Source organism: Alligator mississippiensis, chromosome 3 (genome assembly GCF_030867095.1).
Source record: "Alligator mississippiensis isolate rAllMis1 chromosome 3, rAllMis1, whole genome shotgun sequence".
Classification (NCBI taxonomy): Eukaryota; Metazoa; Chordata; order Crocodylia; family Alligatoridae; genus Alligator; species Alligator mississippiensis.
In genome coordinates this window covers 260,700,155-260,723,993 of record NC_081826.1, presented here as the reverse complement: position 1 = coordinate 260,723,993, position 23,839 = coordinate 260,700,155, and the positions used below count along the sequence as shown (strand labels likewise).

Genomic DNA, 23,839 nt, shown 5'->3' with positions numbered 1-23,839 from the left:
ACATTCAGCCAGGTTTATCTCAAACCAGTTTCTGCCATTTTCAAACTGGTTTATGTGCACTGGACTTCTGTTCTGTTACAGGTTTAAAACAGTTTCTGATCACTTAAACTGGTTTATGTGTAATGTCTACCTCTAGCCTAATTGTTTCACAATAAAATTCTAGTGTATATGTGTACAGGGAGTCTCAAAAATATACATATATATTTCAAAGTATAGAGACATATTGATTGGTAATGCTGATTCTTGTTTCCTTAGAAATCAGGAAGCATAATTCAAAATATAGATGGCTGTAAGTGTTCAGAATACCCACCTTTGCTATCCAGGTACTCATCAGAGGCAAACAATAAAGCAATGTGCGTGCCTACATTTATACAGTAGATTAAGTGTGAGGCCAATAGATTGGTCCCTTCCTTTTTTATTTATGATTTGCTAGTTTGGGTTTCCCTAGTTTTAAAGCATGCTTAGAAATTAGCATCTCATTGAAAATGGATGGGATGAGAGCATCATGGAAAGGTAGAGCAAATGGGAAGATATGAGATCTTTGGCTTAATTTTAATATGGCAAGTTGGAGTGCCAGTTTTGAATATCTGTTTCAGTTCATTAGAAATTAATTTGAGACTACTAATCTTTTACATGCAATCTCCTGAACATCTGTTAGGAAGTACTTTACCTCTGGGACTGACTTTTTTGTCTAGATAAAAATCAAGCCCTGAAGGTTGAAAGGGTCTTTATCTCATTAACAGTAATGTGCCAAGTGCCCCTTTGCCCATATAATATTTGGATGTTGATGATCAGCAGTATTAGGGCTTTGGAGGAGGATTACCATTAGCTTGCTTTGCACTGGATGAAAAGTTTTTCCTTTGCACTGAAGTAATGATATTTAATGCATCACTTCCAGGATGCACTCACAATATGTACAGTTTGCTAGAGTTACCAAGGTAGAGGATTTTTTTTTCCTGCTTGTGAATTACATTGCTGACATTTAGTTCCAGTTTGTTGCCACTTATCTCTGCTGTGAAAATGGAAAGTTTGGGAAAAAAAACACATTATCTAGTGGCTAGGACATTGGATTAGGGTTCAAGAGAGAGCTCCTGTATCTGGTCCTGCTGTGGACCTGTTAGGTGAGGGCAAGTTGCTATGGTTATAATCAGTTGTCATCTTTAAAGCAGGATCAGCTGTGCTGGGATGTGTTCTGGCACAGCTGGTCTGCTTCACTGGCATGTACAGATGTTGCTAGGACTGTTGTCCCACAGGGTTGAGTTCCTGCTGCTCCTGTGTCTTCAGGGACCCAATCATGCAGGACAGTGGCCATGGGCAGGGGTGCAGCAGTGAGATGCATGAACTGTGGGTATTTTTTTCAGGGGATTTCCACTTTGCAGATGTGGAGCTTGAGTTGGGGTGCAGCAGCCTGCAGACATGCTCACAGTAGCCTGCAGAGATGTGCTAGAGGTAGTTTGTGATAATAAACAGATGTCTTCCCATTTAAGGTATCACAAAACTGTCTTAGGTCATGGCAGCATTTCTGAGCACTTGCAGCATGACAAGGGGCTAGAATGTCTGTTTGTTCACAACGTGTACCACCATTAAAGTTTTTATGATGGCACAAGGACAATGTTTGCTTGCACCCTGTCTCTCTCTGTGATTGTGTTTTGCTTTCTATTCTCTGACACTGATTTTGATGCATAAGCTTTTTGGGATGTATAAGCTTTTTTGCGCCTTGCTGTGTGTTTGAGGACCTGTTCTCATTTGGAGCCCCTAAGGCACTGCTGCTTAACAAATAAGTACTTTGTGTTTTCTTATGTTTATGATATACAATTGCAGGTGTCCCAAAACAGTGGAAAACTTTTGTGTACATAGTCGGAATGGTTACTATAATGGACACATATTTCACCGTATTATCAAGGTAATTTACAAGACTTTCTTGAATGCGCCAACCCTGTATCTCCTACTCTTCACATCTTTTTTTTCACCATTGTAGTCAGCCAGAATTGGAAACTAAAGGCCAACCAGTGCAGAAGGACCAATCTGTGGGGAAAGCTCTGCCATAAAGGCTCCCAGGCCTCATTCACCCATGCAAATGAACTCAGTATCTAGGTGATTTGGTGGGGCAAGCTGGGAGTCCAAACAACATTATGTTCCTCAGTTGAGGTTGCTGCAGGGGGTCTGGCCTTAACCATTAGATGTCCTCTGAAGGTGCACTCTGAAATACCCTACTGGGTTGCACGAAAGCTGTCCTCAAGTGGCTGATAGTCATTTTCGTTGTTGAAGGGTCTGCTATCCAATCTGGTATATTCTTTTACGTTTGCTTTCCAATCCTAATGAGATACAGGGGGATGAAGCCCGCCCTTCAGAATAAGTGCAAGAAACAACATCCAGAAGGAGAGTAACCCATTTCTGGATGAAAACAGAAACTTTCTTCCAAAGACCAAAAGGAACAAAAGCTAGAATGGAATGCAAAATTAAAAACCAAGAACCACTCCATGTGCTCAATATCCTCACTAGATCTGCCATCCACTAGGTGGTGGCGGCTCATCCTGGAACACAGGGCTGGCATGTATGGATTAGGTATGACCACATTCTAAAAAATGAAGAGTTTGTAGGGCTTTAAATTTTTGCTGTGTAAGATTTAGATTTAAATTAAAACTGATTTTTTTGCAGAAGGAGCAGACTTATATAACCCCTAAGTATTTGAGTGTGGTGTGTCCAGCAAGGTAATTTGAAAATTTTACTCTGATAGACTGGACATCACTTCTTAAGGAATTAACTGTATGCTGTGTTCCAGTCCTAGTCTGAGCATTTGAGGCTTCAGCATTTTATTCTAACACTTACATTGTATATACAAAGCATTATAGTCTGTTTGAAAATCCCTTGTATAGAATTTCATAATCTTGCACCTTTGTTATATGGAATAAGTCTGTGTCTATATAATTTCTCTGTAGGGTTTTATGATTCAAACGGGTGATCCAACAGGTACAGGAATGGGAGGCGAAAGCATCTGGGGAGGAGAATTTGAAGATGAGTTTCATGCAACTTTACGACATGACAGACCGTACACACTTAGTATGGCTAATGCAGGACCAAATACCAATGGTTCCCAGTTCTTCATAACAGTGGTGCCAACTGTAAGTAATACTTAAAACAGAGTGCAAGGCTTGAAGTGTCAAGCCTGTGCAAAAAAAGTTGTAATAGTCCTCTAGTGAAAGAGGAGGATGCTAGCTATGGTCCTAGTATTTCATTTGAAAGTAAATGCCCAATGTGAAAATACAAACACTTTATTGAAATTGCCTCTGCATAAATTGGAAAGAAAAAGATGCACCATATTTCAAAGTGTATAAGTCAAAGTTTGAACCCTGGAAATTTACCCTTAAATTTCCACCTTGACTTGTACACTATGTCTGGGCTCCAGGGAAGTTGGATTGGGAGCTTGGGCAGCACCCAGCAAGGTAGCAGCCTACCTAGCCAGGCCTGGGGGGTACTGCTGCTGCAGAAGGAAGGACTGGGTCCCCCCCCCCCATGGCTCAGAGGCTGCCCAGTCCAGCAGCAGCTTGCCTCCTGGTCATGGGGGAGGAGGAAGCAGGCTCTGCCAAAAGCAGGATCGGGTCCCTCACCATTTCTGCCTTCAGGCTCCAGTGGCCAGCAGGATGTCTGACGCTGCCCAGGAAGGGGCTGCCTCACCCCAGGCACCACTGGAGGGGGAGGGGGGGAAGTAGGCGTGTCAGACAAGGCTGGCCTTCCCCCTCACCCCTGCCCTTCACCTATGGGGTAAAGCTGCCCCTTCTGAGGTGGTGTCAGGTATCCTGCCAGCTGCTGGAACCTGCTGAAGGCAGAAGCAATGAGGGGCCTGATCCTGCTTTGGTGGAGCCTGGGGCCAGGGGGTGAGCTGCTGCTGGGCCAGGCAGCCCCTGAGCTGCAGAGGGGCCCAGTCCTTTCCTCCACAGTGGTGATGTTCCCTGGGCTCAGCTGGGAGGGGGCTGCCCAAGCTCCCAGGGGCCCCATTCAGCTTCCCTGGAGCCCACCAGCATGCAAAGGCCCAATCCTTTTCTTTGTGAAGAAGATCAAAGTGAAGATAGATGAAAAACCTAACTTTTTAAATAAATTTGGGGTTGACTTATATACTGTGTTAACTTATACACTGTGAAATATGGTAGGTCGTGTGTGGTTTGTTTTTTTGTTTGGTTGGTTTTGGGGTTTGTTTGTTTTTTGAAGGGCTCAGGACTTGAGAATTTAAGGAAGTGGTACATATTATATTTCTGTACATGGTGATAGAATTTTGTATTAACAGAAATTGCATTTTCTGTTAACATCTGGATTTTACTTTAATTTATAAACAAACATAACTAAAACAGGTCAACTCTTCTATGTGATCAGGTACAGAAACTACTGTTTATGGCCTACTTTATTCTGGTTGTGCACAGCAGTCAAGATTTGGCTTTGATTTCGGGATTGTTGTTTTCTGTGCAACTTCACAGCATACTAGAAATAGAAAAGTTTTATATGAGTATCTAAGAAGAACAAAACAAAATTCTTCAAACTACTATAGCCCTGTGGGTTTGTCTTAGAAACTGCACACACAGCAACATTTATTTTAAAGCCTCATGTTTTGAGGGATGCTTTTAAAGAACTTTAACTGAAGTAGAGGTAACAGTGTCAGTGCAAATTGTTAAGAAGGAACATTTATAAACATGATTTCAAAATGGTCACAAATTTTACCTGTGTTATGCAGTAGTAATAAAAGGCTGAGAAGGTAAGGCAGGATGGCACCTTTAGACTCTAACTGGTTCAAAGAGGCATGAGCTTTCATAGGCAACAACCCACTTTGCCAGATACTATGAAAGTTCTGGTAGGAAAAAAGCTTATATAGAAGGGGAAAGGACACTGTCAAGAGGCAATAAAAAGAATGATTGACAAGTTAAGCTAAACAAGGCGGTTAACACCTGGAAGAACACCAGAGTAAACAAACTAGTCTACATAATGGGATTAGAATCCACAGCTTGTTGAGAACAAAATGAATACAACATGGGATGATTTCTTGTTCTGCAGTTTCATGTCCAAGTTGTTTTTTATTATTTTAAGATCGTTACTCTGAGGTCAGTGATGGGATGTCCAGGAAGGTTAAAGTGCTCCATCATGGGCTTTTTGTTACAGGAATTAATTTGGACTGTGTCCATTCATTCTTTTGTACAGAGATTGCCCCATCTATCCAGTGTAGACAGCAAAAGGGCACAGTAAACAGGTGATGGCCTATGGGAGCAGGTGAATGAAGTTCAGGTGCTTATTTCATGTGGCTAGCTGTAATGATGGCATCGTCTGTGTTGAGGCGGCACAGCTGGCACCTGGGTCTGTAGCAAGGCATGGTGCGAATTGGAGTTAGACAGTATGTCACTGGAGTGATGCAGTTTGAACTTAGGGGTTGTCTGTAAGCCAGGATAGGCCTGCTCCCAAAGGCTGCCTTGACATGGTCACTTTCCAAGAGGGGTTGGAAGTCATTAATGATGCATCTGGGGCAGCAGTTGGTAACCTGTGGCCCATGGGCCAGATCCAACAGTGCTCAGTGGAGGGGGTTCTGCCCATACTGTGCCCCAGTCAGGTACCCAGGGCTCTAGCAGAGGGGGTTGTTCCTGTGCTGCACTGCAACTGGGTAGCAGAAGCAGTAGAGGTGTTTTTAAAATCACATTTAATGTGCAAACAGATAACTAACTTTACGTAATGAGTTGAACAATACAGCTTATAAGCCTCCTTGTTTTCTGTGGTCACCTGTTAGACTAGCAAGGAATTAATTTTAGTTTAGTTGTACTTTTTAATATTAATCTACATGCACTTATTTTAGCTTTAAACCTCTTCCTGTTTTAAATACTTACATAATACTTTTTTTTTCTCCTCCTATGCCTTCACCAGCCTTGGCTAGACAACAAGCACAGTGTGTTTGGACGAGTAACCAAAGGAATGGAAGTTGTTCAGAGAATTTCAAATGTGAAAGTCAATCCCAAAACCGACAAACCATATGAAGATGTCAGCATCATTAATATCACAGTGAAGTAAACTCAGATTTGAAAAATTCTAGCTTACAAAAAAAAGAAAGCTGTGGGACTCAAAAATAAATAGTGATTTTTATGAGATCTTGACTCCAAAAAAATATCAGGATTGAGCAAACCAACTCTTCCACCAATCATGTACTAAAGTGCCCTGACACTTTATTTTTAATAGTTTTATATTATTTTAAAATAAAAAGGCACGCTTGTTAAATTTTTTATTTCTTGCACCTTTTCTTCATAGTTCACATGTTTCTGCATCATCTAGCTAAATTCCCATTTCAGCTGAAGGCTTGCAACTGCCATGTGGGTGGATTTTAGCCCCTACTGTAATCCTGTTCTGCCTAAATAAGCAGCATACAAATCTAATAAATAAATGCAGTCTTCAGAGCAATTCCAAGTCTACCAATAAATAGAAGCATTTCAGCACAACCAGTTCTGTCACATGCACATACATCCCAAATTAGACAAAAATTTGATGCATTTTGCTGTGACAAGCTATATGTGATCTCCCTCTTCACAGACTGTGGATGTGTGTCCTCCCAAGCATTCAGTAAGCTGGTAGACTAAGGGTCAACTACAGAAATACCAATGCATAACATTCCACCAATTTTCCTTGATCCTGAACACAGGGAAGACTGAACCACTTATGGTATTCTAACATCTATTCATGAAGTCCAGCCTCCTGACCTCACCCTACTCCCTTTCATTAAAGTATGTTACATATATGTAGTGAGCTAACAAGAGACAAGATTATAACTATTAAACCCAGTAATTATCTTTGTTTAGGTTCACATAGCTCAGTGGGTTCATGGTTAGAGTGAACTGTATTGATATATGTCAAAAGGTTTCTCTCTCTCCTTTTCACCTGGAATATAAAACCAGGTACCTGCCTCTCTCTCTCCTAACAACAGTATTTTTTCTTAATGCAGACATTCCAGGGCCTTTTCAGAATGCTGCAAGGGGCTAGAACTCTATTTGTGAAGATTCATAGTCATCCCTCTTATTTTAGATGGCTGATGACCACTTCTGGTGTTGGTCAGGTCCTTTTTAGGCTGCTCTTATGATGACCTGACTGTAGCAGGTATTTCAGAGGGTTTGGAAAACCAGGGAAAACTCTTGAGTTAAGACATCTTCAAGCATTACTTTAATTTCTATTGATTTAAACAAATAGAAAAAGTACATCATGTGCTGCAGACAGCATATTAAAATTAGGATATCTGGCAAAAGCAAGTCATTCAATTGTTAAATGGCCAATGTGCATGTAATATTAACAGGAAATCTTGGTGTTTTATTACCCTCAATCTCAATTAAGACCTCAATCTCTTACAAAATGAGAGAATTGAGTGGGAAGATAGGGTGCTTCACACAAACAGGTGAAGGTTCACTTATCTACTTGGGCATCATAGAGCAGTTACAGCAACTTAAGAACTTTAATATTTGCACAATTTCAAATTATTCCAAGGAAGTGAGGACCACAGTATCTCACCGATGTGCTGAGATGTACTGGCAGCAAGGGCATGAATTAGAACTCCCCAGAGTCCAACTGTCCGGGGGATAAATAGAGATCTTGCTCCTACTCTCTTCACTATCCAAGAGGTTTCATTTCTTCTAACTTTCCTAGAGAGACAGACGGTTAGAAGATTCCAAGAACCATTTTCACAAGTTTACAATCATCCCCAAGTTTTTTCCTGAAAATGTTCTTACTGTACCAATGTCCTCCTTAGGTGGTAGCCAGTAAAGCAGAACATTAAAGTGTTACCTGAAGTAAAAAGTTCAGATCCCCAGAATGTTTTAATTAACTGGATTTAAAAGTGGTAGTGAGCAGGTGCAATATATAGTCTCCACTAAGCAAGACATCTGTAGGTGGCATTTATGTCCATATTCTGATACTAGCAGGTCCCTTCTGTGCCAATTTCCTTTCTCTCTCTCCGCAGAGTTATAGTACTACCCACAAAGAAATGGCTTAAACCACTTTCTGGGATTGCTGGCTGATGCAAGTCTCAGTATACACTGAAAAATGAAATGAAAAACTGGATTGATATAATACATTTATCACTGAAGTCAGACATGAATGAAGATACCTTTTTGTATCTTCTATTGAGCAGAACTGCCTTTAAACTTGGAAAGTATTTAATTTCCTCAGTCTTGCCAAACAATTGTGGCATCTTACATTTAAAATGAACCTGCATTCTATTTTTGTTTCTTTGTACCAGTTACTCAACATTTCCAGCATTATAAAAGTAGTACAAGGGAAGTAAAGTCTGAACAAGTACTAAAATTCTACCTATAGGTTCAATATGGAAACTTGCCCCTTGTTCATCAGAGATCAAAAACTGAGTATATTAAAGACAGGAAGAAATCAACCACAGAAAATTAGTACCCTAAATTAGAGGGTTAAAGTACTTTTTTTTTTTTGAGGGGGGGGGAAGGATCAATTTAAGGCAGTTTAGAAACTGAAATCGGTATAATCGTTTTTCATTAACCAAGAGCTGTCCCTTTCTGAACTGCTCTGTAATATCCAGCCCTGTTTCCAGTAGCCCAGAATAAGAACTAGTGAAGCTCCTCCTACAGAAGGAACCTTCATTTATCATTCAGTCCACAAGTGGAATTAGAGTTGTTTTGTAAAATTAAGGCAATGAAAATTAGACAACAAAAAGTAGTGAAGCACTGCTGCTCAAATACTTTGTTTTACTATTCTAAACCAAGTTTAGTTTTAAAAACTTTTCTGCAGTTGCTGAAAGTTATGGTTATTCGGCTTCAAAATGAAGCCAACAATTTCACACTAGAAGACTAAATCTTACATTTAACCATTTAAAGATTTCAGACTCATCCAGATAATCCTCTAAGAGATCAGAGGATTTTTCCCCTCAGATCCAATCATTAATCAATCAAATGAGTATCCTAAAAATTGAATTAAGAGTCCAACAAAATGTTGAAACAAGATTAATTTACAACTGAAATAGTTTATATATAGCATTAATTTATGATACAAGAAAACACTTGAGTTCACAGACAAATGCAACACCTGTTTTTCACAGTTACTTGAATCAGTCACATTAAATAATTTCCATGGAAAAAACACTTTTACGCAAGCATCCCACACTTATCACAAAATCCTTTTGTACTCAAAATGAGACTAACACATTCTTCCCCAAATATGTAATTCTCTACAAGCTCTTACCAAACAGACTGGGTTTGTTGAGTGCTTTAAAACAGTAACAAGAGAAAGCTAGAACAGTAACAGCAGAGTTTGAGAGCATGTACAACTGAAGCCACTGAAGAATAAGGATGTACTAATAAGTAAAATAAAGTTTAAAAAATTAATACGTTTTCATCATTAAGAGTCTTCCAGCAAGCATCTGTTCTAAACAACTTCTGCTAGGCGCATTTGAATTATGACAGGGCAGTCAGTCAACCAGATATGAGCTGGATCTGTAAAGCAGGCCATGCACGTAGTCAGCTGGGGCAGCCAACTAACTACTGTGCAAAGAAATTGCAGGCTGGAAAGTGTGAACAATGTTCAGTTTGCTTACAGCAGCAAAAACCTTTCAGCTACTGTAAACTAAGCACAATATTTATTCTCAGGTTCTGAGAGAAAAGTTTAGCCTCCCTCTCAGCTTTCCAATGTGTATGAAATTTAAGCCATTTCTAAAATACTACAAGCTTTAATTTGGCATCCATGGTTTTAGAATAGTGAAGCTTATCCCTTTAGTTGTAAGTTAAATTCTTGCTAAAACTGAAGCTATGTTTAACATCAATAATATGAAATTTAAGGAAGAAAGGCAACTATAAACAAGTGTCATTAGGAGGAAGTAGTTACCAGAACTGCTTCCTCTTGAAAGAAAAAGTGCAAATGCACTAAATTATTTTATACATTCTTTGCTTTACTGAAGTACGTAGTGGGATATTACTACAAAATATATATGAATGCAATAAAACGGCCACAGCTGCAAATGATTACCATGGGGGGGGGGGGGGGGGGTTAGGGAGAAGTTTAGGGCTTCCACCCAAGCAAACAAGAAAGAAACTGGGCCCATTTGTAAGGCAAAGCTGCTATTTCTGCAGTACAATTTCCTCCCAACACCAATAGATGCTGCCAGCTTAGGGATATGCAGTTTCAATCCACTGGCCATGTCTAAACCCTCTCCATGCTACTTCTACTCCATGCTAGTAGATGACCTCTTCGATTCAGAGGGTCATACAGTTAACGAGGGGACAGAGGATTCTATACTAGGTGTGCATAGCACACAGATTAACAGTGATCAGAACTGTGTGTGCAGCAGAAGATGAGACATCAGTAAGCTATTCCAGCCCCCTCTAAATTTAAACCAAGATACGCCTCCAAGGTTCTACTGGTTTATGAATGAATAATCCTTGAAAATAGAGGCATTAGTGACAGTTACACGCAGAAGATGCAGTATGTAAAGAATGACTAGAATCTAAATACAGAAAGTTTCCATCAGATTTTACAATCTGCTGTTCCAAGTAAGAGTTATAATTAGCGTGCCCTGCTTTTACAGCAGGTTATTCAATATTTTAAGTCTAATGCCTTTTTCTGGAAGCATGACATGTAAAATACATAGCTGAAATGACAGTTCAATACACAGCTTCTTTAGGAAGTTTTTATCTTCATTCAGCTTGAGGATGAAGTTTAATCTCTAAAAACAAATAAGATCTTGAGCATGCACACACAACTCCCATCTATATCAATGAGCTAAAATGATTTATTTATGAACAAAACGTGACTTTTCAATATGCATACTTTTGCTTTCTTCTACCTTTTATTACTAATGGTAGTCAAACAATGCTATCGCCCACCAAAACTGCAAGATCCAAGGCAGGAAACGGGCTCACTGTCTTCTAGTTCTACAGCCCCCTCCTTTTAATAGCTTACAATGGGGAACCCTTTCCTTCTGTAGTTTCTTACCATGGAGTTTTATACAAGTCTAAGCTAATGCCTTTTAAAAATGTATTAGAAGTGGCACCACTGGTTACTCATGAGCAGCTAGAGTTTTGTTTGTTATTCTGTGCAGCTCAAGGTTTCTAAGAGGCTTTTGGGATAAGTAAAATGTTTATTATATTATTAAAGTAACTATTGTGACTTTATTGCAAGTCTCAGACCAATTTTAGCACGTTTTAGCAGAAAAAGTTTCAAACGGGAAGTAATAACCTACTTTCATAGATTTCAAATATAATTCCATGGCAACCCTGCATCCAGCCCAACACATTGGTTCATTACACTACCATGTTTTTAAAAAACTACAGCAATTGCACAAATCACTGTACCAATTCCCCAATCTCTGACTGGACGTGAATCAGGATTTTTTCTGTAACCACAGTTCTATACAAGAGTTGCCATCATCTTTACAATGCAGACCTTGTTACAACATCCAAAATCATGCAAATAAGTTAGCTATGTTAAAACTTAATTGCATCTGTTGTGAAATTAAGCCACATCCAGCACTCCAGCAGCTACTAGTTGCCTTGAGAGCCAGTCCAGTCCTTCATACAGACCCATGCCACTTCGGGCATCACAGCCCTGTATATACCAGCTACGGCCACAGCAGAGTTTGTGCAGACTCAGCAATTCTGTAATTTCTTCTACCGAGAGAGCACCTGCAACATCCTACAATGAAGACAAATATATTAATTCTTTTTATATACACCAGTGGTTCTGAGCATTTTTAAACCCAAGTCACCCCTAAACAGATACAAGGTAACCCTTGGAAAATGTACACTCTTAGTTTTCCCTTGATTTTTTACTACAGAAAAAGACAGCAATTCTTCTATTGCCAAGAAATCGGAAAGACCAAAACAGGTCAGAGTGTTTTTAACACTATTCATTTCTTACTGCTGCAGCATTGAAAAATTCTCAAGGCACCCTGGTTGAGAATCACTGGACATGTCTACACGTGCCCCTACAGCACTGCCATTTAGTACTTCCTAAATGAAGGCACTGTAATAACCCCTATTGTGCAGTGCATGTGGTTATTTTTAGTTGTTACATTGCCATAGTGATGCACTATACCAGGGGTTTTCAACCTTTTAATAAGTGTACCCCCTGCAGTCCCCTTTTTAGTAAGTGTACCTCTGGGGGAAGTGGGGGGCAGCAAGCAGCCAGATGCTTTGGGGGGGGGGTCACTATGGTGATGTAGGTGTAGTGCTACAGTTTTTGCCCACAGATGCCATGTTGCTGTAGCACGTTGCTACAGCAACACAGCATCAGGTGTAGGATGCGCCCACTGATACACACACACACACACCCCCCCCCAAATATTTTCCTGCAGTAAGTTCTCAGTATTTTTCCTTGCACTGACAAGAATTTAGATTTTAGAACTGTTATAGATCTTTCACTTTTAAAAAAAATTTGCAGACCAAATTAATATAATTGTAAGAATGGACAGAAAGTTGTTACTACCTTTGCCATACTGAAGCAACTGCTTGATTCATTAAAAACAACCACTATCACCACCAATGACTTCAATAAGTCTGTTTGTGTAATGGTACCATTCAACATCAAGAGAAAACTTTTAACTTCTGCTTTTCTACCCCAGCCCCTTTTTTAAATTATGGCAGAGAATAGAAGACTTGTGTTAACTGCAACATGATTTTAAAAAGAAAAAAACGAGTTAAAAAAAACAAAACAAAACAAACTGCATATACCTGCTTATTGGCAAAGATCAGCAGCAAGGCATCACGCAATTCCTTCTCTGTTAGTAGTTTTGCAAGTTCACTGTGAGCTTCACTGACCCTGTCTCTGTGACTGCTATCCACAACAAACACTACGGCTAGAGAAAAACAACAAAGTCACACACACCAAATACCCCAGGGAACTTAGATATCTCAACTGCAACAAATCCTGTTCGTTTCCAACATACAACCATCTACAATGCCCACAGTACATTTCTCAGAACTACACAACCTCATCAAGATTAAGGTATGTTACAAATTTACAAACATAAATCAAGAATGTGTTCTTCCTAAAAAAAAGAGTTGAAGCTTTAGGCTTTGCTTACAGAACAGAGCCACAGTGGTTTAAATACTTGTCAAATAGATCCAACTGATGCAAAGTCTCATACATGTTTAAACCACTTCCTGCTAAATCAAAGTAAAATTTAATTTGTTCTAGTTTAGAGCCATCTTAAAAATTACATCTTTTGCTAAACCAGTGCAGCAATTTTATGTAGACAGAACTTAACCCAGGGGTGGAAAAAATGCAGCCCGGGGGCCGGATGCGGCTTGCCAGGCCATTCTATCTGGCCCGTGGGGCCCCTAAAAAATTTAGAAAATTAATATTCATCTGCCCTGGGCTGCCTGTCATGTGGCCCTCAATGGCTTGCTAAAACTCAGTAAGCAGCCCTCTGCCCAAAATAATTGCCCACCCCTGCCTTAACCTGCGACTCTGCATTTATGGACAGGTAACACATTCCAGAAAAACTGTGGGCTAACATGGGTTAAGTGGTTAGCACCCTTGCATCTCCCATTACAACTTCTTAAGGACTGCAGATCAGAAGGACAGAACAAATAGGCTAATGAACTAGTGAGGCAGAACTGGAGAACAGAAGTTACATACATTCAATACTCATTAGCTTTTTTAAAAATGAAAAGTAAAATAAACCAAAGCAGCAACTAAGCAATTTTAAATTTTATAAAATTCTGCAAAGAAGGCTCTAACTAATAAAAGTATGAGAAGCACTCAAAGCATTAAACATCTGTCATTCCTAAAAGTCTCAGATTTTTAAAATAAATATATCATGGAAAACAATCTGAATCTAACTTTAAATGAAAAATAAACTGCAATCCACTTCAGGCATCTCCTCCATAAGGCAGTGTCGAGTACTACAACAGGTGCTTCCATGCCAACAGTATTCAAAACAATATTTTGCTATTTAGACAGCAAAGCTATTAACAAAATTACAATAAGAATGAAAACTGGTTTATGACCAAATATTACACTGCAATATTAAGCCTGAAATTACAGAACTTTGGTCAAGTAAATGAACTGCCAAAGAGAGGCTCCCAATGGCTGTTTTAATTTTAAATGCTATTTTTAAAAATTTATACCTGGCAAGTACTCCTTGTCACTATGTGAACTTCTGGAACACTTGACTTTTTTTTAATCTGTTGTCAGCAGCAAAAAACAATTTAACAGAAGTTCTAATTTTGTTATGGCTCCATGAACAGTCTGATGGATTTATGAAGAATGCCCTTTTTATCCAGCAGACACCAAAATCAACTAGACTAAGTAATTTGTTAGGCTATAACTTTAACAACTACTTTGTCTTTGACTGATTGACTTTGTGTCAGTTATATGGTTAGAAACCTTCTAACTATAGATTTTTTTTTGCTCTAATGCACAAATGTTTTATCAATCCTACCTTGTGTATTCAGGTAATAATGCTTCCACAGAGGCCTCAACTTGTGTTTCCCTCCAACATCCCAAATGGTAAACTTCAGATTTTTATATTCTACCGTTTCAACATTGAAACCTAAAAGCAAAAAAGTTCATTTTTATACTTTTATTCCTGGTAATGAAACAAGCCACCCCCAAAATTAAAGAAGTTCCATCATTAAGTTACTTACCTATGGTTGGAATAGGTTGCATGAACTCATCCTGCTTTAATTTAAATAAAATAGTCGTTTTGCCAGCTCCATCTAACCCTAGAGTCACAACCCGAATCTCCATTTTTGGTCCAATATGTACCCTGTTGTCCTGGGAGAAGTTTTACATAACAATGAATACAAGGTTACAAAAAACATCTTCACAGTATTCAAAAGTAATTCAAAGCTCTCCACTACAAAGGAAATTTCTCACTTGTTACAAAATATCATTTAAAGATTTTCAAGGGCAAAAGGGACTCATCAACATCTAGTCTGACATACTGAATAACACAAGCCATTATGTTCAGCAGTATCTACACTTAGCTCATAATTTTATTTTAGAAAGATATGCAGTCTTGTATTAGAAAGATATCCAATAAGTATTATTCTGTCTGTAATAGTTTCAAGCTCCAATAATTCTAGCATTCCTTGCTCCTTTAATGACAAGAGTCATTGGGAAATAATGAGAAATATCTTACATAGATAATATTCTTTTCTTCTTCTTCTTTTGTTTTTAAGCAGCTTTTCTTCTCCTGTACTGATGAGCTAATGACACCCTCTCTGGAATACAGAGGTCAGTCCTGTTGCTAGAGGCCTCAGGATTATGTCCTGCTCTTCAATTCAGACCACCCAAAGACCTTTCCCCAAAGGTGTAGTACTCTACAGCGACTGTTTATTAGCAGCAGTACAGTCATTCTAAGACAATTACATGTCAGTCTTTTCTTGGAAAAAATTCAGTTTGATATGCTGATTGTTTACTTGATAGTATGTTTGGATGAGAACAGAATCTGTTAACAGAAGAGAAATTTCTCCTTCTGTTACATACTTTTTTACTATGGGCGTGCGAAACAGACCATATTCAATTTTAAAGATTCAGTGCTGCTTCAGAGAATCAGCGATTCAGCCATAGACATAGCTTTAAATGTTTTTTCTACACATCTCTAGGTACTAGGTGCAGCTTGTGAACACTGCGATGGTGGGGAAGATGGAGCATCTCTCAGGAGCGCAGGCCCCCCCCCCATGCTCGGTGGTGAACCTGGAAGTGGACCGGAACAACTTCCGGTCCACTTCTGGGTCTGCCACCGAGAGCAGGGGGACTCCCCCCTGCACCTCTCCAGCTTGGCAATCAGCCACGGGCGGACCCTGGGTACTTCGCCAGACCCAGGAAACATCAGTCATCAAGCTGGAGGGGTGTGGGGGGGGGGGGAAGGAGGGGGGCCTGGCCCACTCCCCAGCAGACCTGGAAGTGCTTCTGGTCCACTTCTGGGTCTGCTGCCGACTGTGCTGGGGAGCGCCCCCCCGCCGCTCCAGTGGGACACTCCATCCGCCCCAGCACTTCAGCGTTCATGAGCCACCTGGTACCTTGAGGTATGTAGAAAAAACATTTAAAGCCGTGTCTATGTCCAATCGCCAAATCTCTCCGCATCAATTCGGAGGGTTCCGATTTGATTTGGAGAGATTAAAGGGTCCTCTGATTCGATTCAGATTTGGAGATTTGGCCACTGAATCGGGCCGAATCTCCGCCAAATTGAATCAGGAACTGGAGTTTTGCACAGCCCTATTTATCAACTCATCATTCATAGGAAGCATGAATCACAAAAATGGAGGGGGGGAAGGGGAGATAAACTGGGGCTTAATTATTATTACCAAGTAATGTGTAAGAATATACATTTCCCCCCACATATAAGAAATTGGGTGTGAGCCAATCCAATAGCAGCTTCCTATCAAAGGATGCATCTGCAGATAAATGGAAATTTAATTTGCTAGCTTTTGTCAGGTGACATTCTTCCCCCTCATTCCCTCCCAATGTCCCTAGGAATTTCTGCAAAGTTTCCTTGTATGCCATCCTCCACAGGATTTTAATACCTTCCCTTCAGCAACTTTGAGATGCTAAGGGCCTAGCGTTTGAGACGGAACTAAACTGACTTTGCAAATGCAATATGTGTACAGTATGCTTGAAATCTACCTTTGGAGTACTTAGGAATGACATCCAGAAGCAACTCTAATACAGCCAAGATGAGCAGGTATTTGTAATTATGATTGCTTTTAAAGTAACACCTAGAGGTCAGGACTCTATATGAAAAAGGAGAGCAGTCACTGCCACAAGGCAACTTTATTTCTGCATGCACCAGAAATATAAATTTGATTACACCAGTGAATGAAATGTCCTGGCTAAATTCTAAATTCTGTCCGATTCCTATACCAGAGTCTAATGAAAAAAAAATCCATGCTGAATTATACTACCCTACCAACATCTAAGCTGTTAAACAGTAGCTGTTCCTAATATGGACACAGGAGTCCCTGTTCTAGGGGCCTGGAACTTTCTGCAAGCGCAATGTGAGTTCTTTGACTATCTAGCAAGTGTGATGCACCTCCTAGCCTAGTAGAGGTTTATAAAGAAAAGCCTTCAATGCTCCTTTTATATTTTTTGTATTCTTTAAAGGAACCATGTCAAGAAATAACAGAGTGCTTTTGGCAGAGAAGTATCTCTATTGCCATGGAGAAGCTCTCCCCTCTGGTTACGTCCCCATTTTGGAATGCATACACACATATGCCCCAGTTACAAGCCAATTTCTGTCAGGAGGAAAGTGTCCCCAACTCCTAGCACCATAAATGCCCGCTAGATGGTTTTTCTGCACCTCCTTCAGAAACAGCTGATACTACCCTTTGTTGCAGGGTTTGATGGGCCAGTGAGCCATCCCATGTGCCTGTTTGTGGGTCGCAGTGTTTCTGTTCAGATATGCTTTTGATATATCTGTTAAGGTAAGTCAAGACTCTGTGCACTAAGATTTTTTTGCTGGGGGGAGAGGGGGGGAGGGGGGCCAGTGGAGAAATCACAAAAAACACTGTCCTACACATCTTTCTCTCCTTACAAGGTTTGCTTCTACAGTGAGTATGCAAAGGTCTTAAGTGAATGTTGCCCTTTCAGCATTCTGTTTCTATTTACCTTCCTACAAAAGTACATTTGGATGAGATTTGAGAATGACAAATATTACCATACCAGGTATGGCTGCATCTCAGAAGAATTTCTGCAAGTTTATTTTGGGCAACGCACTAAGCAGACGAAGCCAATGTAAGGCACTGATAATCTTGCCTATTAGAGAGGACTGGTTACATATGGCCAGGCAATAACTGATGCAATGCAATTCAGTTCTTTACAAATTTTAACCATAATGATAAAATTATAGCCAGAGCCAAACCTGTTTTGATCCCTGGAGGAGTTTTTTTTTTTTTTTTTTAAGAAAATCAAGATAAGCTTTTTAAATAACTGGTGAATAGAAATCCTTCTAACATGTTGTTTAAGTGAATAATTTGGCACCTGTAACTTTGGTACAACTTGCACCAGCCTTTTTCTTTGGACTATGAGCACAAAAGGTTGATCAAAAAGAATAGCCTTTTACAGAAATTTGTACCCCTATACACAAATGCTCTTTCTGTCTTGGTTTTGGTAATTATAGTTTCTTCCTGGACACAAAAGAATTGCTAACCTAGCTTTGATCATGAGAGCTGAGAATCTCTGCTGTTTCAGTTACTAATTTTGCTTGTTTCCCCACACAGCTCTTTACCTGTAAGTCTGGATGTAGAAAATACCTTTAGAATAACCAATTGCTCTTCACAAATGTAACGCTGCCTCCACATAGCCAATAAGTTAGAAGCCATTGGTTTGATCGCAAACCACACTAAGGATCTGATCCAGACAGAACCAGAAACTTCTTACTGCATGCAAAGATCATACTCCTAGATGACAAACCACTTGTTTTTCATCAAGTAGGTTTTCTGTACTAAGTATATGAAGACTTCAGTTTAAATGACTGCAGCAAAAGCTTTGAAACTGCAGTGTCATGTGTCCTCACTTAATACCTATGGGGAGGAAGAAAGGACCCTTCTTTAGGTGCAACTGTCTTATGCTTTTGCCTTTTGGGAACCTCATGGCAGGAGCTTGCTTGCAAGGCTTACCCCTGAGCTTCATGAAAATCCTGATTCAGCATCAGAAGAGACACCTTTTGGAACCCTGCTTGTTCCCCACAGAGTTGAGTACTCACTCTATGTTGGAGAGGGACAAGCAACATTCAGCAGCACTTCCCTTTTGAGCCCAGGTTTTTGGTGGATTTTTGACTCTCGAGCTAGCTGGATGGCATTCCCTCCATCTCAAGTGCTCAGAGGCTCTCAGTTTGGTTTTTCTAAGCCAGAGTTGCAGTTTCTCTGCACAAAGAAGATGCTGATCTTTTTGATCAAAGTTGAAGCACCACATACTGCCAGCATGAGAAATGGCTAGTTCTGAACTAGCAGGAAGTAATTCACCTTCATCCAAGCCTGTAGATGCTGGTCTCACAGGAATAAATTAGATTTATCTTTAGGTTTCTAGAAGAACTCTGCCCTGCCTGAAAGGAATTCTGCAGTGGGAGCCAAAACTGCTATGCAACTAATAATCCAATGTAGTAGGGGAGAAAGATAAGTCACTACTGCATGAAAATGAACAACATTTAAAGTTATAACTTTAAACGAAGCCATATCACCTGATTCATGGAGCTGCCTAAAGGACCAGAAATTTGGCAGCAATAGCAATAACTGCCATGGCTCTAAGGAGCCAGGGCAATTAATGCTGCCACTGCTTGTCCGACTGCCAAATCTCTGGCCCTGCAGGAAGCCATGTAGACTGTACCTTTGACACCACTCAGAGAAACTGAGCCTCTGACTAATTCCACTGTGGGCACAAACAACATGATGGCTTACTGTGAAGGGCAGAACTAAGCCCCATAGCTTTCAGCAAGATTGGACTGCCTCCAAATTCCATACCTGATTGGTATTAACCTCTTGGCAATGAAAGAGGGGGGGAAGTTAAAGGACTAAAATATATAAATTCCATTTCCAGGTCACTAGCTTTATTGGACAATTAATAGGCATATGCTTGAAAGTAACTAGTATTGTCTTTCTAGTTCGTGTGATTTTTTTTTTCTAGAAAGTATCAAGAATACCTCATGAATACATTAGTACAAGTACTCATAGGTACATCAGTACTGAATAGCATTACTAAACAAGTTTTGAAAATGATGCTCAATTGAAACATGTTTCCTTGAAGAAAACATACTGGCAGCAATTTGGCTGTCTTGTAATAACAGCACAGGTTACCTACACAGTCTTAAAAAGGAGACACTGTTAAGGGTAGGTCTATATGACAAGGCAGCACCGTGCTGAGAGACCCCATTGCTGTGGTAATATGCCATGAATGCTTTGCACGTCCTAGTTCCTAAACTGGAAGTAGTGTTGCCAAGTTGGTGCACGCACCATGCTGCACTAATACTCTGCCTTTGATCATTGCATGAGCAAGGCAATACTATTTCTGGTTTGGGAGCTAACGAGCTTGGCATGTCTGTGAAAGGTGCCACCTTGTATTCTACAGATGCCTTAAGCCTATTTCCCATCTTAAAAATACATATAGCAGTGATACAACGATACAAAAATGGGGAACAGGATCTCTCAAGTTCAAGCTTCTTGCTTAACTACCATCACTTAAATTCTGCTGCCTTATCCAATCTTTTCATCCCTTTAAAAAAAACCAAAAACCCTAAAAACGTTTTACCATATACTTCAATGATACTATAAGACCTACTCAGACTATGTAAACTGTTAAGCTGGTACCAAACACTAAGTTATGACAAAAAACAAGCTCACTATTAGAACTAGAGAAACAAGACAGTTTGAATGTTATAAATTGGAACACACATTGGTATAAATATATTTTAAAGACAGATAATGTTCAAAAAAATTCCAGAAAAAGAGCTGCCTCCACTAGTGCCAGTATTTTGTCCAAAAACAAGTATTCAATACCTGTACATGCCAGGCAGAGAACGTGTAAAAAGGACTGCATTGAGGTATACAGGGAAAAGGGGCTGTTTTCCAAACAAGATCTGGATTTAAAAATCACACTGGGTGAATCTACATGTGCAATTAATGTGATGCAATAAAATCCCGAGCATTCCGAGCACGAGTGAACTACCCCCAAGTGCAGCGTCTATACATGTGCCCAGGAGAGCAGCAATTTGAGCTGGGGCAGAGCAAACCCCCAGCCAGCTGAACTGGCTGGGTGCAATTTACATCCCCCCACCGGTCAGTATATACATGTGCATTTCAGCGCAGTAAAGTACTCCGCTCTAAGATAGAACTATCCCTGATAGTACTATCCTACAGCGGAGTTAGTTTACTGTGCCCTAATGCCAATGCATGTGTAGACGGTGATGCTTTACTGCGGAGCTAATTAGTCTACTCCACAGTAAAGCGCACGTGTTGATGCATGAGTATTAAAAAAAAGGAAAAAAAATATAGTTCAAGTAAAAGCAGAGCTACATGTAGCAGCAAATGTAAATTCAATTTGTTTTCTCCCATTTGTTCCAATACAGGGAGAATCTGGTGTTAGCATACACACACCATATTCTGAGATCAATGCCAGTTGCAGCCACAGGAATTGTCAACATTTCTTAAGCAGAAAATATATTTACAGTACCTAGGAAAAGTACAATAATCATTCTAGCTTTTAAGGTATTTAGAATTTTAGAAAGTGGAGAGCTGGATTTTTACTAGAATCTTTTAGGAACATTAAAAAGGATCTTCAAGAAAATACCTTTGTAAAAGTGACAGGAATGCTAGCATCCAGCTGTATGTGATCTGCGAGTTCTGTAAACTGCTGCTGCTGTTTTTGTAATGTTTCTAGTAGCCTTGTAATTTCCTGTTTGGCCAACACTACTCTGCAGTCATCCTAAAGCAGACAAGAGACAGAAGCTTCTTTTCATTAGCAAGTAACTTAATGAAACCAATAAATAAATAAATAAATAAATAAATAAATAAATAAATCCTTGAATAATCTAATAGAAAGCTTGCTTATCTCAAAAGATGAATTTAAAGAAATAGTAAAAAAGTTTTCATATAAGTATTGCAACTTACATCCTATTACAGCTTAAAGAGCTATCTATGCCTTTTTTCAGGACATACAACACTTTCATATCCACTGCGGGCCCCCCCCCCAATCTAATAATTTAAGAAAGTAATACCTATACCAATTACCAGGTACCAGGCCTCTGACTTAGTTTGACAGAACACAAGAAGAAAGCAAAATGAAACATGTTATCCAACTCCTAAATCTGGGAAATTTAGGTAGTTAAAAATGTCAGCGTTAGAAAGAACTCTGACTAAAGCTAACATCGAATGACTTCAGGACCTGAGCAAATTAAAAAGGTTTAAAAATAAATATATACTTTATTTAGAACACAACATATACCATTAATAGTTTTGAAAGTTTTAGAAACAAAAACAAAATTGCTATGTATGCTATTTTATTTCGAGTTCTTTACTCATCATGGATAATGAAAGAGTAATCAGTTTCACTTCTCTCTCTCCCACTCTTTTTTTGGTCACTTCCTTGTTTAGGGCTATATTTAGGACTATTCCAAATGGTTATATTGCACACCTTAAAAACTCTTCCCCTTACTTTATGTGCAAGTATTTATATTAGCAATACTATTTGTAAAATCTTCTTAACTACAAGCCTATATTTATAGTTTTGATTACCTACATGTATCTTCATACCAACCTTACCAGTAACCACTATAGCATTTCCAAACGCATTTTATAGCGATACAATTCTAACATCATAAAGGAAACAACAGTACAAGGCCATCCAATCTGACAATCTTTAGCCTAAGTTTCTTTTCCAGATCCAACAATACAACTGCTTCATATTACACTTCTCTTATCCACTTACCTGCTGTAAAGTCTTTTCGCAGTGAAGACAAGCAGTTGAAACCTGTGACAACAGGATAGTCATATCTTCTTGCTGTTGTCTAAGCCAAATCAATTTTTCTCGCACATGTGCATCAACAACACTGAGAGCCATTTCCTCCTGACGACAGAGGGTTTCATGGAGGTCAGAAAAATAGGCCCGGACACAGGAGCGAGCATTCTCTGCAGTGCCTGGGACCTTGCAGTGTTAAAGTAAAAAAAAGATATTGACATGTTAATTAAAAAAGTAAGCAGGTCAAAAGAATACAATCCTTTATATTACGCTACATTCCTATTCTTAATTTTAAAACTAAGATGGCTGGCAGATTTGGATCTTAATTAGACCCAGTTTTGATGACGGTTTTTATCAGCTCCCAAAATGAGGACCCTGGCACTCGTTATTCCAATAAAAAAATAGTTTATTACATATATACATTAAGTAAAGTAACTGGGATAAATAATTAGAAAAATATATCACAATAAGAGAAAAAGGCCCTGGCACACATTGCATTTAGGACATGATTAAGGTATGAATTGTGTCATAAATAGTGACCATGTTACATTACAGCCAATTTATGGCATGATAATATAGCAAACGAGCCACAAGGATATTCCACAAATAACATGCAACATCTTTGTGGCTTGTTTCTATCAGGCTGTAAACTGAATGTGTGGTCTGTTGTGTTTGACCCATGAAAGATCCCAACACTCAACTGAACGCAGAGATCTGGCATGGAGCAGCCCTAGGGTCCAGAACACAGCCACCCCCCTAATGAATCAAGTGGGACTGAGCTGGGGACAGCACCAGGTCCTGGACCTGCAGCTCCCACCCAATCCCTAGAGGCAGATATGGAAGGCCCCCCATGAGCCTGACATCAAGAAGCATCTCCCTGGTCTCAGGTTCACTGCATCCTGGAATGTTTAAAATGCAGTGTGCAGCTGACTTTGGCCACAGCTGGACCTGCAGGAACACATGGCATGGCAGGAGGCATGATTGTTAGGGTTGGTGGGGAGGGAAGAAAAAAATAAAATAAAATAAAATAAAATAAATCGGACCCCATCATGCCATTAAATGAACATGTGCCAGGAACCCAAGACACATGGACACACTATATGCCACAATATTTAAATACTGCTTATTTGTACATATAGTTTTCCCCACAGTCTGACTTCAGTAAAATCAAATGCTACATGCAAGTTCTCCTTGTATTTTTGTCTTCAGCTTCCTTGTAACTTTGCAAGTTGCTAAGCATCACCAACTCCCAATGAATTTACAGAGCCAAAGGTGCTCTCAACATCTTACAGGAGTGCAACCTTAGTGAACTCTTATGCAGAGAATACCACGCTTAAATGAGTTTGACAGACGCATTGAAATATTCAATGCTATAGAACTTATATTTTGAAAAACGATCTTGCCTCATTCGTTACATGTA

The 23,839-nt window shown here is 39.6% G+C and overlaps 2 protein-coding genes across 4 annotated transcripts in view; one reads left to right on the top strand and one right to left on the bottom strand.

The window, feature by feature from the left end:
- The window catches only part of PPWD1 (peptidylprolyl isomerase domain and WD repeat containing 1), a 28,051-nt gene extending 21,803 nt beyond the window's left edge, over positions 1-6,248 (top strand). The window contains exons 9-11 of the mRNA XM_006259060.4: positions 1,822-1,903; positions 2,940-3,122; positions 5,896-6,248. Coding sequence (XP_006259122.3) covers positions 1,822-1,903; positions 2,940-3,122; positions 5,896-6,039 — 409 coding nt within the window. The 3' untranslated portion in view covers positions 6,040-6,248. The remainder of the gene's footprint in view (positions 1-1,821; positions 1,904-2,939; positions 3,123-5,895) is intronic.
- Positions 6,249-8,975: 2,727 nt separating this feature from the next.
- The window catches only part of TRIM23 (tripartite motif containing 23), a 30,744-nt gene continuing 15,880 nt past the window's right edge, over positions 8,976-23,839 (bottom strand). For all 3 annotated transcript variants that reach the window (XM_006259061.4, XM_019495952.2, XM_014594078.3), the window contains 6 exons: positions 22,390-22,605; positions 21,253-21,387; positions 14,616-14,745; positions 14,411-14,521; positions 12,696-12,820; positions 8,976-11,658 (listed from right to left, as the gene is read on the bottom strand). In XM_006259061.4, the coding sequence (XP_006259123.1) occupies positions 11,479-11,658; positions 12,696-12,820; positions 14,411-14,521; positions 14,616-14,745; positions 21,253-21,387; positions 22,390-22,605 (897 nt within the window). In that variant the 3' untranslated portion in view covers positions 8,976-11,478. The remainder of the gene's footprint in view (positions 11,659-12,695; positions 12,821-14,410; positions 14,522-14,615; positions 14,746-21,252; positions 21,388-22,389; positions 22,606-23,839) is intronic.